General features: G+C 36.8%; 1 protein-coding gene across 1 annotated transcript; it reads right to left on the bottom strand.

Moving 5' to 3' along the window:
• Positions 1-1,855: 1,855 nt before the first annotated feature.
• LOC118433949 lies at positions 1,856-5,264 on the bottom strand. The gene is made up of 4 exons (XM_035846479.1): positions 4,863-5,264; positions 4,517-4,782; positions 2,882-3,177; positions 1,856-2,139 (listed from the first exon to the last, which is right to left on the bottom strand). The coding sequence occupies exons 1-4, from the start codon at positions 5,097-5,099 to the stop codon at positions 1,979-1,981; spliced, it is 960 nt and encodes a 319-aa protein (XP_035702372.1). The 5' UTR covers positions 5,100-5,264; the 3' UTR covers positions 1,856-1,978.
• Positions 5,265-15,639: the final 10,375 nt, after the last annotated feature.

Below are 15,639 nucleotides of genomic sequence, written 5' to 3'. Positions count from 1 at the left end.
CAAAATTAAAAACTTATGGCAAAGTTTAAGTTATTTAGCTTACCTTTTATTTGTCAGCATTTAACTTATGTTACATAATTATGGCAAATAATTAAAATTATAGTAAATAATTTTTAATTATGCTAAATAATTTATGTATGCATAAGTATCCTAAGTTTGTTTATAAGTATATACTGCAGTATGTAAATATTTAACCCAAAATAAACCATTTATATATCTGTAATTTACTCTGCAACTGTAGGATTTCCAAGATTCACATTCTCTCGAATGGACACCCATAAATTAGACATATAAATTGGAGGATTCATATGTTGTCCAGTCATCCCCATAAATAGGTTAAGATTTCGCACTGACTTATTTATTGTCCTTCAGGTTCGATCATAAAAATCAGTTTTTTATGCGTTGGACAGCAACAAAAATTAGACAAGGTACATATGTATGCACACTTTCAACAAAAATAGTGTTACGTAAATTTGCATCGGGTACATCATAAAACGAATTTTTGAGTCTATGCGTGACCTGAAATAAATATAATTATAGATTATGTTGACGTCTTCTTTTTCGATTCAGTCTTATCTTTAGTCCTTAAGGCGATCACTTTAAATATACTTTTCTTCTTTCACGTAATATGTAAAGCTTGGTTTACAGGTCATCAACTTGCCCAAGAAATAAATTAACGTGAAAATTTCACAAAAACTACAAAATATAATCAGTGCAGAATGGAATGAATTAATTTCATGCAAATTCCATAACTCAATTTACACGTAAGCATTTATTTATTTAAGTGAAGCATATAGTAGCGACGATAATTTTATAGCTTTTTCTAGCTTAATTTGAAAAATTTATTGTTGTCCTTAAACGTTGCCATACTTGTCGTTTTTTTACCTTTTTTATGACCTGAAAGCTAGATTTCACGCGTGCAATATCCATAATGGGTAAGCATTGCGCGCAAATTTTATAAGCTTTAAGTGGAACTTTACTTGAGTGAAAATTACTCATTATTTTCATCCTTGTCATGAAAATGAGTTAGAAAACTTAGCGTGAAATTTTCAAAGATGATTTCATGTAAAAAGCAAGACCTATAAACTGCGCTTAATGGAATAGTAAGATTGTACTTAAAACAATGTTACGATATGATGCCTAAATATAGTCTAGACAAGGTAATAATTTTTTTGCCAGAATTCGTCCAAGTTAAATACATAAATAATAACTTGATCAACTTAGGTACATAAATGCCTAATAAACAAGTTTTATTTGGCTTACGATCTCCCCCATTAATTTTAATTCGCATACGATACGATCTCCCCTGTTAATCCTTACGTTTTGACGCGAACGTCATCGTCATGGTTCGATTGAGGCAAACACGATCAGTGGTGTCCTTCGATCCACAAAATTGCAACCGAATTTAATCTTCAACGGTGACCAGGATCGGATCTTTCTATTCATCAAATTCTTGTCACCCACCAACATGGCTGAACTGGTCATCTGTCGAAGCAACCTCTTGGACCACGTGTCCACCAGGGAAGCCAACGAGAAACATATCACGTGTCCTCACATAGTATCAATCCACATTATCGGGAACAGGATGAAGCCAGGCATCCTTATTTATTCTTGTAAATTGATGTATATGAAGTTCGTATTACGAACAATGACATAATTTGAATGGCAAGTAAGCAAGAGATATGGGGAAAATGGAGAAATATGCATATATCTGTATGAAAACGCAAACGGTAATGTATTTTGTCTATAGTTCTAATAGCATGAAACAAAATGTTTGCAAAATGTCTATTTTTTATTATAGTTGATAGTACATATGTATCTAGGTACTATATGTATATACATATTTCTAGTCGAGCTCGACGCAAACCAATTTGCTGGCGCAGTTTGTTCTAATATTTCGACGGCGTCAACTCCGAGGACTCCGCATTTTGAAAGAATGCGGCGACGTCAGCCACTGATTTTTAAATCCTTGCCCACCCTAGCAAATTGGGGCACAATCCTCAATTTGTAAGTCATCTAGCTCCTGCATAAAAGCACGTGTAATTTCTTCTGCTTGGCCACTGCGGGGAAGAAGGTTCCGATTTCCAAAGACACCAATTTTCATGGTATCTCCGAACGTGATTATGCCGAAGATTATGCCTGTGCAAACATGGAACATACGCATCAAAAAATTAGAACCTTCATAAACATATTATCAGAGCTGGGTGACTATTTGTTTTTGAAGGTGGATTAAGAATTATGGATTAACCACAAAATAATGCGGATTGTGATTAAATTATTTTGGTGAGCTTAATTCACTTCTGGATTAATCCATATATTCTGGTAATTTCTGGATTAGGGATTAATGATCCTTAATCAGGATTATCCCAGCTCCACATATTACACACTATAGCCCAAATTCAACCAGGCACCAAAGTAGACGGTGCTTCACATGATAAATTGAAGAATCTAAGAAAATTCTGAAAAGCTTACAATTTTTGTGAATGTAGCGCTAAATAATTTGTAACTAAATAAATTTGCTAATTAAATGACAAATTTGGTAAAAATATTACAGGGTATCAGATCAAATTTTTATTTTGCTAGCAAACAAATGAGGTGCTTCTGGGTTGAATCTGAACGAATGATTTATTATTTAGTCAATCTATGTATAGTCAGTATTTTTAAGAAATCTGTGAATGAATTATCAAATTTTAATTGACGGAATTATTCAGTAAAAAATTATCTATGGCCCGTTAACGTTCTGGTTCTGGAAGCACACTTACAATTTTAAACTTCACGTGTGAACCGATATGTACTTACTTACTTATGGATGGTTGTCCTGTCGAATTTGAGCTATAGTGTAATATGTAAATATGCAAGAGTGACAATTGTCATAAATTACCCGAATAAGTTGCGCAAAAGCCGGACATTAAAGACACGTCTTTTGATTGGTACCCACAAAACTTTGGTTTTTCCTCAGGACCGATCATATTCCCAATAAAAATCCTTTCATGTCCTTCATGAAGCTTGTTAATTTGTTTCAAAATGGGACGCGGGAGGCTGGACAGGGCGTTCGAAATTAGAGCTGAGGTAACAGGGAAGGTTGATTCCTTCATGCCCCTGAGTGCCTCGTGAGTACGAATTAGCCGTTTTCGAGCATCCACTTCTCCTATGGCTGCCGTGTACCTGCCGTGCGTTCTGTGGTCAAAATAATGTCATTAGGACTACAGACAGAGCGAGGTCTCATATGGGTTTTAGAAGACCGATGTTAAACCATTACCGGGCGGAGTACATGCATTTATGTATGACTCTACCGGCACTGATACTTAATAAACCGTTACAACGCATGTAACCAAGGGGTGAAAGGAGTGTCATACGTCAATGTGAATATCAAATTGTTCGAAAATTTGTTAAGATTGACACTTCTGACGTGTTTTCGACTTTTGTGTCTTATTTGTGTCAAATTTAACAGTTGATAACCCTTATGTGACCTTTATATGACCTCTGAGGTCAAAATGGAGGTCACCATTGAATTCGGGGTTAAATTTCAGTTGAAATTGAAATAGATATGTCCTATGACCTTTACATGACCTCTGAGGTCAAAATGGAGGTCACCATTGAATTTGACATTGAAAAATAGTTAAAAATGATGTGTCACATGTCAAAACTGACAAGTGACACTTTTTCGTCACTTTTCGTCACTGTGACGATGTCATCGTCACAGGTGACGTCCAAACACAAAATGACCTGAATTTTCGAATTCCTCGTTGAAAATTAGTTAAAAATGATGTGTCACATGCCAAAACTGACAAGTGACACTTTTTCGTCACTTTTCGTCACCGTGACGATGTCATCGTCACAGGTGACGTCCAAACACAAAATGACATGAATTTTCGAATTCCTCATTGAAAAATAGTTAAAAATGATGTGTCACATGCCAAAACTGATAAGTGACACTTTTTCGTCACTTTTCGTCACCGTGACGATGTCATCGTCACAGGTGACGTCCAAACACAAAATGACATGAATTTTCGAATTCCTCATTGAAAAATAGTTAAAAATGATGTGTCACATGTCAAAACTGACACGTGACACTTTTTCGTCACTTTTCGTCACTGTGACGACGTCATCGTCACAGGTGACGATGTCACAGTGTCCATCTTCGAACTCGTCCTGTCCATTGACGTTAGGAGTTTACGTTCAAAATTTCAAGTGTCTATGTCTTTTCGTTCAAAAGTTATCGGAGCTACGGACAGACAGACGGACGGACGGACGGACGGACGGACGGTCGGACGGACAGACGGGCGGACGGACAGACAGACGGACATAACGATCTTATAAAGGGCTTTCACCCCTTAATAACGGGCATTACTATTTGGTAATGTTGTAATAATAAAAAAATTACCACTCAGAAACAAGCTACCAATCCGGTAAGAAGTATTACCAAATCAATTCCAGTACGGAGTATGTATACATGTATGACAAATGACTCTACCAGATTTTTAAGCGTGCAACATATTAGTGTTTACGTACTTACACATTGTTTCCGAGTAGTCGATCCCTTTTCCAAGGTGGTAAAAGGGTTGTCTCTACTCTTACTGTTGTCGAACTTGACGCCACATGTGCAAAAAATGAGCTGCGAACCGCACCCAAAATTGCGGAATGCATAACCGCTGTTCCACTAACACCATGTCGCACCCCTAATTGCCGAATGACACTAAACGGGATTGGATCACTGATGTGAAAACGGACATGAGAAGCTGCTTCAGACGGTGAAAAGGTATCGCCCAAAGTTGTCTGAATCTAAACATTAATTAAAAAAATTTAGACCAATGTATCATTTAACCAACATATTTTTCTAACATATATCTACGAGCTGTTACCTTCTTATCTTGAATGAAACTCCCAGCTCGGGATTCTTCATGACACGTGTGCAAAAAGTCGTACGGCATTCTCAAATACCGAATTGGCGAAACGAGTTTCGTGCACATTTCCTTTGTTAATTTTTTACTTTTGGGTGTAATCATTTTCGTTAGGAGATGAAACATACCAACGCCATCAAATAAAGCGTGATGGAATCGAAACAGCAAGACGGATGTTGGTGTATTGTCTGGAACCATCCGAATTATCACTAGATCCCATAAAGGTTCATTTAATTCGAAAGGCTGGAACGTCAACTTCGTTTGAACATCGGTTAGTTGATCAATCGTTATATCTGGTATGCAAATTTCAGTAACAAAATAAACCGTCGCAAACGCGCATACGGAAGTAGCTTCAGACGTACTTCACCCCAAACGGTCCCACCACAACTCGGGAACACTTAATTTCACTCTATTTCACCTATAGATTAATTTTTTGTAAAAATCTCATTTTGCCCCGACCACACCCCCTGGCGACGAGGGGGTGTGGAACAACTCGGGAACACTTAATTTCACTCTATTTCATCTATTGATTAATTTTTTATAAAAATCTCATTTTGCCCCAACCACACCCCTGGCACCTAGGGGGTGTGGCACAACTCCGGAACACATAATTTTACTCTATTTCACCTATAGATTAAATTGCACTAAAAATCTCATTTTGCCCCAACCACACCCGCTGGCGCCGAAGGGGTGCGGCAAAATCGGGGAAACACTCAATTTCACTTAATTTCACTTAATTTCATTTAATTTCACTCAATTTCACTTAATTTTACCCATAGAATAAATTGCACTAAAAATCTCATTTTGCCCCAACCACACCCCCTGGCGCCGAGGGGGTGTGGCACAACTCCGGAACACATAATTTTACTCTATTTCACCTATAGATTAAATTGCACTAAAAATCTCATTTTGCCCCGACCACACCCCCTGTCGCCAAAGGGGGTGTGGTCCGGTTGCCCCCAAAAGTTGATAGGATCCTCCCCCTGGGGTCCTATGTATGATGGCGAAAACCGATTTCGATTATCTCGATCCGTTCTCCTGATATCCTGCTGACAGACAGACAGACAGACAGACAGACAGACAGAGTCTTCACATAAAGTAGCTGAAGCTACTTAATAAAGACACTGTGAGTTAAGGTGCGAGCACTAAGGTTTTCGTTAGCGCAGATGAGGGTTAATGCGAAACTTTCAAAATGTATGTCCAAATTAACGCCAACGTAAAAATTCCCGAGAAATTTGAATTGTGTCTCATGTTGCACTTGAAAGATTGAACGTTAACATGAAAACCTTATCCTCTGAAAAAATCTGCTTTTTAAAGTAGAAATAACGGAAGGTCTTAAAAGAATCATACATTCGGCGTGGTTCAAACTTGGCGGGAGTAAAAATTTAGCGTTAACGTCAAAATTTTAATGTGATAACGTAAATTCGCAATCTCCCTATTATATATTATTAGCATTTATGCAAGCCGGAGGTCACCTTTAAGTATCCGAACCCGATCCTCAGGTTGAATGGCCTTAGCATAAAAGGCAAATCCAAGAAATTGTTTTACTGTCCACCCAAATTCCGGATATAATAACTTGTCACCATCTTGCGGCTCCCTTGCATGTAGGATCTGAGTTTTAAAAGTCTCCCTGATATGATTTGGATCAATCTCCCCCTCCAATTCCAGACGTCCAACCACCGTACTTACGGGACACGTGTGGATTCGGTCATACATAAATCTTGCATCACTAGGCGTCAACATCGTCGTCAGATTAGGTCGTAGCTATCCAAAAAATAAATCATAAACCGTAAATAATAGGAGAAAAAACTACACCCGCTGAGCAACCATAATGTTCTACGGTAGAACTTCTACCTTTGGGTAATGTTTAAGCAGACGTTTCGTCACCAATGGAAAATAAATCAAAAACCGTGCCAAACCGATGTGAAGTAATTATGTAAAAAAATCAAAACTTTCATGCAAAAAAAATATTGTCATAAAAGATAAGAAAAATTATTCATTTTTTAAAATAACGAAGTCATATTTACATATTAAGTATCTCCTAGGTACATGAATTGTTGACTTACTTCCCGTTGGTAACAAAACGTGTGCTTAATGATCACCCAAAGAAGGAACAATATCTTTAATACCTACCCGGGTTATGATTTGTCTCCGACTTATAATTACATATACACTTATGTACAAAGTGTAGTAATTATACATATGCTAACTTTTGTTAAATGTGTACGAATGTTTAAAAATTTCTTATGCATATAAATATTCAAAATCGGCGGTGAACCAGATCATTTCTAGTTTTTTAACGAATTACAAATTTTTACAAAAGGCGTTAGGACATGGTTTTGACGAATTCGCGGTTGAATATCTCTGGCGGGGAGTTGAATTTTGAACTGATTTTTGGTCAGTTGCAAGATAATACTCTCAAAAAGATATATTTAAAATTTTGGGCCGATAGCTTTATAAATGCCCCCTCCAGTGCCCCCAGAGTTTGAAGGAGCCAAAAAAACACTTTCCAAACTGAATTACTCATATAGCATGATAACCTAAGAGGTCAGAGGTGAATGATTGTTAATATTACAACCCTAGATAATCATTGCATGTAATAATAAAAGAATCCACAATGAATTACATAACGTTGGGCCTCCATCGTCGCTGATACGTTTTCATGAAAAGTGATCAATCGGACCGTGCACAGGAAAATTGACCTGCTGACCTTTAAAGCGGACCCACTAGGTCAAATGAAGATTGAGGGCAAAGCTCTAAGTGTCTCAAGTAATATTAAATTAAACAGTGAAGATTTTGTGTAAACAGTTTTGGAGAAGGACCCTAGCTAATCAGCTGACGGGGAATAGTAAAAAACTCGTGAACTAATTTAGGAAAATAATGGTCAAATTTTGTTGAAAACAAATTTTAATAACTTTTTTGTGTTCCCTGCTGCAGAACTATTTTACCTACAAGGTACAAGTGACAAAATAATAAAATTACTGCGTTTTGATTAGTTAAAAAAATTTAAAGTTCCGCTTCAATTTCGAGGAGAACTTTTGTAAAAATTTTATAGGGTTTGATGGAAACTCATTTCCTGGGGTGTAACCACTTATCAAAATTTTATCAAAAGTACTTACAATGCAACATACAATTTCTACCTTGGATAAAAACCACGTTAGGGATTTTTAGCATCAAAGTCCTAAAATGTGGGGGCCTTTAAAGTCGAGGAGTTGCGTTCAAGAGAGCATTCCATTAAGGAGGGGAGCTTGCGAGGTTGATAATAACAGATCTTGATGCCCTTTGGATATGTGGTAGGGACCCATGAGTGTACTAAAACCCTGAAGTGGTTTGACTCCATGGCCACATTTACGCCCGGCACACCCACTCAAAAATGCCCAAAAAACGCTTTCACTCCAGTTTTCACTCACTCAAATCCACGCCAAAAATCCAATTTTACTCGGATTTTGAAATTTCTTTCACCAATATACTCCCCGATAGTTGCGTTCTTCAATCCAATATCAAACTCAATTTTGCTGATTATTATTTCGCAGGCATAATTTGCCTTGTTGATTGCTACAACAATGCTCATTCAGAAATTTAAATTTTAAAAATACTAAAAATTTCGAAAAAATTGAGTTTGATATTGGATTGAAGAAAGAAACTATCTGGGAGTATATTGGTGAAAGAAATTTCAAAATCCGAGTAAAATTGGATTTTTGGCGTGGGTTTGAGTGAGTGAAAACTGGAGTGAAAGCGTTTTTTGGGCATTTTTGAGTGGGTGTGCCGGGCGTAAATGTGGCCATGGAGTCAAACCACTTCAGGGTTTTAGTACACTCATGGGTCCCTACCACATATCCAAAGGGCATCAAGATCTGTTATTATCAACCTCGCAGGCTCCCCTCCTAAGACAAGTATGAAGCTAGACTACAAAAGGGACTTAAAAGATAAGCATGATACAAAAGTGGTTTTATATAGTGAAAAGCATGCTAAGTCCCTTGATAATAGTCGCAAAGACGATTTTTGCACCAGGACCTCAGAAAAAAATATTTTGTTCAACGCCATTTTATAAGAACACTGGTTTGGAAAACTAAAAAAGGACACCTCTCCAAATTTGACCTTGCCTCATTTCGCAGAGTACACAAAATCGGAAGCCAGATATGCTTACCTATAGTTTGAGACATGGGCTTTCACATAAAAATGTTAGAAATCTCTACAACTAAAAACCATCCCGCAATTAAGGTATGAATTCGTCAAAACCATGTCCTAACGCCTTTTGTATTTATTTATGCACATAATTTACTCGTGCTTTACCAGCATTGCGACAAATTTTACGAGATAGCGATAAACGTAGAAAGGAAGCCAGGCCAAAATTAAAGGGGGTACAAATAGCCACAACGGGAGGTAGAGTGTAATCAGGAAGGCTGAAAATTTCTTCATGGTGAAGATGCAGCTTGGCAGAAATTCAGACAAGGACTGAAATCTAATTGCAGAGATACTTTCTTAATTTCAGATGAATACAATTAAATCACCTGAAAACCAGGGTTGCAAAACGAAAACATTTATTGCACTGCAAAATGCAGCAAATAGGATATTTCCCGAAGATGGAGACATTTTAGATACAGTCAAATTGTACTAATTTAAATCCTTTCGTCGTACTATGCTACATATGCATATTTTTAAAACTTCATGCATTTCTAAAAAAAGTACGTCCAACATATTATACAGATTTTTAAAAAATCTGGAAAGATAAAAACACCAAAAACACTTCTTGGTAGGGTTGCCGCGGGTAGCGAAAATGCTGCCCGTTGCCCGACCCGCTACCCGCAGTCCAACTACCCGTACCCGCACGGGTACCCGTACGGGTAGCCGTTACCCGTTATGAGAATCAAGTTAAGTACCAACTAACGTCCAAAATAAAATCGATTTTATTAATTTATTGCTCTTTTAGGTTGATAAGTACATAGTTGGAGATGATGCTTTCAAAATAGTTTAATAAGCTAGATGTCATTAGTTGTTTCTGAAACTTTTTGTATAGCATGATTTGTTGAAATTTTGATTTAAGCGACGTTTTCATTAAAAACTTCGTAAACAAACAGAATTTTTGCTTTCAATTTGATTTGCGTAAGTTGGTTTTGTCATCAAACAATGTGAGTCACATCACATATTAAGAGATTGTCAGTTCGGCCTAAATACATGCATGTAAGAGTCAAATTAAAGCTGAAATTTAGGAGCAGGCTAGTTATACTTAAGAACAAATAATTTCGGCGCATATCCCGGAATTAAAATGAAACCTTTTTTCATGTTACACTGGAATTTCCCAACGAGTTGTATAAAAAATCGAGCCAAACATTAAAAATAAACTCACACGTATGTATGTATCATTCCGTTGAATGGCCCTTTGAAGAAATATTTGGAGCAAATTTCAATTTTATAGTGAATTTTCACGTTATTTCCTCCATAGAGAGAATACCAAGGTGCTCATGGGAACTTTTCCCCCCAAATTTTTATTTTCTTCTTTAAAGTCATTCAGGAAAGATATGCACCAGGTGTTGTAATTTTTGGCTTGATTTCGTGATATATAGACAATTCCGGTATAGCGGTTTCTTAGAGAAAAGTATTTATGTCCTAAGACTGTCATAGACTTCTTCAGTTTCTTAAAAGATACACTTGTAATAAACGCTTGTTGCTGACAAATGATAAATTTTGAAGTGAATAAATAGGAAATTGATGCATTTGTTGGTAAATAATATGATGAGCTGTTAACTTTCTATTTAAACTGAGCTATCAAGAAAATTAAATAAAAACTGAACTACCCGTGCGGGTAGTTCAAGCTACCCGCAGATAACGGGTACCCGCAAAAATCGTGCGGGTAACCCGACCCGTTACCCGCGGCAACCCTACTTTTTGGTATACAAAAATGGGTGCCAAGCAGTTGATACATATGTATGTATAGCATGAAATTCATATTTTTAAAACTTCATGCATTTTTAAAAAAGTCCGTCTAAAATATCAGACAGGTGTGTAAAAAAATTCTGGAAGGATAAAAACACCAATAACACTTCTTGGTACAGAAATTGGTGCCAAAGAATTGAAATTCATAGCACGAATACAACTCGTAACACATTTATTTCATGTACATATTTACATATGTAGCTTAGTTAATATGATTCAGTGTTTTTCTCACAAAAAAACGACATTCGTAACCCTGTTGACTGACAGGGCTCTCCGTAACGTCATGTATTACAAATTCAAAGATGCGGCAATGCATCGATTTATTTTAAGAAATTATTATATTTAACATTTGTACTTGCATATGTACCTGAACCGTCTCAATGATTATATTCTGTTGCATGCAACAATATAAAGATGATTAAGTGCAATTGATGCAAAACAAAGGAAAAACCTTCTTACAAATCAAGTTCTCCAAACTCGTTCTCCATAAATCACTGATCATATTGCACATCTACAGACAAATACAGCAAATACATCTGTATTTGCTTGCAAGAGAACATGCATTTGTGTCATAAAGCTGTCAAAGCTGAACATCAAGACTACATCAAAATATGTAAATATGTAAATACATGCACATAAGTGTGTGCGACGAGTAAATTGAAGTCAAGTGGAAAATAACTTGCTTATGTGCTCTGGCCATATTTTCGACAAGTGTACATATATATTTACATATTTAGTTCTCGATTTTTTATTTAATTAAGCACAAAATACAAATGTCTGTGCTATAAATCCGTCACCTGTCAAATGTCTACTACGCTTTACCTTTAATTATAAAAATTAATTTGGCCCTTGAACAACAAAAAAATCAAGCAATTGCATTTTTAACACGAATATGTAAATTTTCAATGTGTTAAGTAGACGAAAAAATTACATTCCATGCATAGCGATTCAACTTTTGTTTTCTGCTCGTGTAGATTTTTTTCTATTTAGGAATATTTATATCTATTTTTTTTCTTATGTATAGTAAAAGGGAAAAAACACGCACGTAATAAAATTAATTTAGAATATGTATGCATGGCTACATATATATGCATACCTATAAAGCTTATTTTTCTGACAAAATAGTTCATGGGAGAAACTAAAAAACTATATTAACTTAAGGTGCAACATTTAATATTAACGAAAGATAAAGTTGGTTTGCTAAACAGATATTTAATTTTGTAAAGACATTTTCTCAGTGTTACAATTTTTCATCATTTTCTAGCGAAATTATAGGCTCGTTCACAACTTTAGTTGTTAAAGTACTAAAAAACTTCATTGCATTTATTAGTGTAAACCAGGCCCCCTTGGGGCGACCCTTTCTGCTTGGCTCACTAGACAACTGCCCAAGTCGCCCACCCCTAGATCGGACCCTGCTTGTAGTTCATCCAACTCTGTAATAAACGCACGTGTTATTTCTTCCGCTTGACCACAGCGTGAAAGAATGTTCCGATTTCCAAAAACGCCAATTCTCATTGTATCCCCAAAGGTAATCAACCCAACGCCAAGCCCTAAGTAGCATAATCATAAGTAGGTTCAATTCATGTTTTTTCAAATTTTTTTAAAAACTTCAAATTATTTAATGTCTTGCCTAAAAGGGTGACACAATATCCACCCATGACGGACATCTCGGTGATCAAATACCCACCAAAATTTGGTTTTTCTCCCGGGCTGGGAAGGTTCCCGATAAACATTCTGTCATATGAGTCATTCTGCTTGTTTATATGTTTCCAAATGGGACGAGGCAAGCTGCCAAAGCCGTGCACGATTAGGGCTCGCGTTACAGAAAAGGTCGAATCCTTCATGGCGGTGAGTGCTTCCTGCGTGCGAATTAGTCGTTCTAGAGCGTCCCCTTCCCCAATGGGGGCGGTTTACATGCCGTTCGTTCTGCCGGTCAAAGTATGGTTATCATTATTGGGACATCCTGTCGCATGTTGCCACATTGAATAGATATTTACAATAGGTAGGCATGAAGTGGTGATCTCGGATATCTACCTGACTAATATTAAATTGTTAACGCACTGAAATAAGCAAGCGTTTTAGGGGTGGCGTACAGGTAAAAAATTAGTAAAAAATGCGATAATAGTGTCAATAAAGTGAATAATCCCTTTAGTTTCTACCTCTTTTCGCCCTTGGCCTAAGGGCCCATCCATATTTTCCGTTTTCTCGAAAGGGAATATTTTCGCATGGTGGAATTTTAAAATACATAAATGTACAGCCAAAATCAAGGTTTTTTAAAACATACTGTAGCCTGAGTTTCAACCCAACTCCTGAAAATTTAAGACCCTGTTTACTCAGGAATCTTGCGAAATCGCTTTGTTAAAAATTTATCCGGTCAAAATCTGAGAAAACCACTTCGTGGCTACGCATTTTTAGTTATCGACCGTGTATGCATGTGAACGATTTGAGGGGATCAAAATATCTTATCTTTCCCATGTTAATTCTAACATTGGATATATACATAGGTCACAACAGGGAATATGGGTCAAAATGGTCCCAAAGTTTGTCACATACTCTGGGTATTCCGACCTGGGTTTTAATGGGTTGGGTTTTATTGGGTTTTAATGGGTTTTAATGGGTTGTAAATGAATAAAACCCACTGGGTTTTACCATGTTAAGTGGGTTTTATTTGGGTTTTATTAGGTTTTATTTGGGTTTTATTGGGTTTTAATTGAGTTTTACCTAAAACTACATTCTAAAAGTTAAATACATCTCCTATACGTTAGAAGACGTTATCTCAATTCATTCTAAAGCAGTTTATTTCATTACTATTCTAATATATGAAAATTCGGAACAATTCAATAATTGACTCCATCCTTTAGCATCACAGATTTCAAGTGTTATAAAACAAAAATAATGTCTGAATAGATACAAATTCCTAATTATTTTTGTTAAGTTATTACTTAATACTAATAAAACCCATTTAAACCCAATAAAACCCATTAAAACCCATTAAAACCCAAATAAAACCCAATTAACATGGTAAAACCCATTAAAACCTATGGGTTTTATAATTTTTGATTAAAACCCTGGGTTTTTCCGAACCCTGCACATACTTTATTTATGCATGGTGCCTTACACATTATTTCCGAGAAATCGGCCCCTCTCCGTAGGTGGGTTAACGGTCGTCTCAACCGTTATGGTAGAAGGAATTAGTTCCTCATTGTTAGGAAAAAACGAGCTTCGCAAAGCCCCTAAGACTGCCGAATGCATAACCGCAGTTCCACTCACGCCATGGCGTACCCCCAACTTCCGAATCACTTGTAACGGGATGGGCTCGCTCATGTGAAAACGCATGTGAGAAATGGCTTCACAAGTTGAAAATGTATCGCTCAAATGAGTCCAGGACTAAATATTAAAATTAAATATTTATTTCAGTGAGAAATTTGATCGTTAGGGGATTAAACATATTTGCATTGCATATTTACATCCTCCTTAGATCTTGATGCTCTTGGCATATCAGGGTCCCCCATAGCTCGGCGGATATCATCGATATTGGAGGTTTGGAGGTTGGAGGGCGAAAATTTTTCATGGATATTGGAGGGTGGAGGGCCAGATTTTGGCCCGGATATGGATATATATTCGGATATTTGGAGGTTTTCACCCGATATCTGCCGAGCTCTGGGATCCCCTAGGTGAGTAATGAATAACCCTAAAGTTATTTTACTCATGACCACATTTGCGTCATGAGTAAAACTGATGCTCATGCCACACCCCCTAAAAAGGATTAAAACTATGAAAGTTACCAACTTCAAAAATCCACCAAAAATCCAATTTTTATAAAATTTACATTTTTGTGATCCCAGATACTTGTGTGATCACACCCAGTAGTAACCTCAACTTTTTTGGAATTTTAGAACTTGTAACACATTTCTCTGCTTATGCATTAAATACTCGAAAAAAATTGAACTTTAAAAAAGTTGAGATTTCTCAATGATCACACAAATATCTGGGATCACCAAAAATGTTAATTTTATCAAAATCCGAGTAGAATTAGATTTCTGGTGACAGTTGAACCACTTTAGGGTTATTCATTACTCACCTAGGGGACCCTAATATACAAAGGTCATCAATATCTGAGAGGGGTAGGGCCTATATAGAGGGCCTCTCCTCCTAAGTATTGCGAAAAGTCTTTGCCGCTTGTAGATTAAAAATACGAGCAGTCACCTTCTTATCTGGAGCCAGGGATCCACTTTTGTATCCTTCACGGCACGTCTGCACAAAGTCGTACGGCATTCCCAAATACCGAATTGGCGTCAAGCTCCCAGCTTTCCTGGATACTTGCTTGGTTAATTCGGCAGTTTGAGGTAGTATCATCTTCGAGAGGAGATGAAAGATTCCGGTGCCGTCGGATATGGTGTGATGAAATCGAAATAGCACGACAGAAGTTGGAACGCCGGAAGTATTTTGCCTACGCCCAATCACAAGTTCCCACAAGGGTGCATTTAATTTGTAAGGTTGAAATGTTAACTGGGCTTGAAGATCGATTAGTTGGTCGTGAGTTATATCTGCAAGATTTATAGTTAAGATTAGTTTCGTAATTTTTGTTGCTAATTACATATACTCGATTATTGTTGCTCGATGTCAAGCCCTACTCGACACCATCTTCAATCAATTAACAAGTAAAACGAGAAAAATACATTTTTACAATTCACTGGACGTAAATACTCACGACAAGATTCACAGACTGAGCATATATATGTGTTTATCAGAGTATGTATATATTTAGTTAACCTTGCCAAGCTTACCCAAATTTTCGCAAAAC

This window comes from Folsomia candida, unplaced genomic scaffold (assembly GCF_002217175.1).
Source record: "Folsomia candida strain VU population unplaced genomic scaffold, ASM221717v1 Fcan01_Sc001, whole genome shotgun sequence".
NCBI classification, from domain to species: domain Eukaryota; kingdom Metazoa; phylum Arthropoda; class Collembola; order Entomobryomorpha; family Isotomidae; genus Folsomia; species Folsomia candida.
This window is presented reverse-complemented; position numbering and strand designations above follow the sequence as displayed.

What these genes read in the sequence shown, in the direction of transcription:
- LOC118433949 (XM_035846479.1), bottom strand. Translation starts at nt 5,099, where the DNA reads ATGGTTCCAGACAATACACCAACATCCGTCTTGCTGTTTCGATTCCAT. An exon ending in GTTTCATTCAAGATAAGAAG is followed by an intron (nt 4,783 to 4,862) that starts GTAACAGCTCGT and finishes ATTAATGTTTAG; the next exon opens with ATTCAGACAACTTTGGGCGA. An exon ending in CGACTACTCGGAAACAATGT is followed by an intron (nt 3,178 to 4,516) that starts GTAAGTACGTAA and finishes TTTTGACCACAG; the next exon opens with AACGCACGGCAGGTACACGG.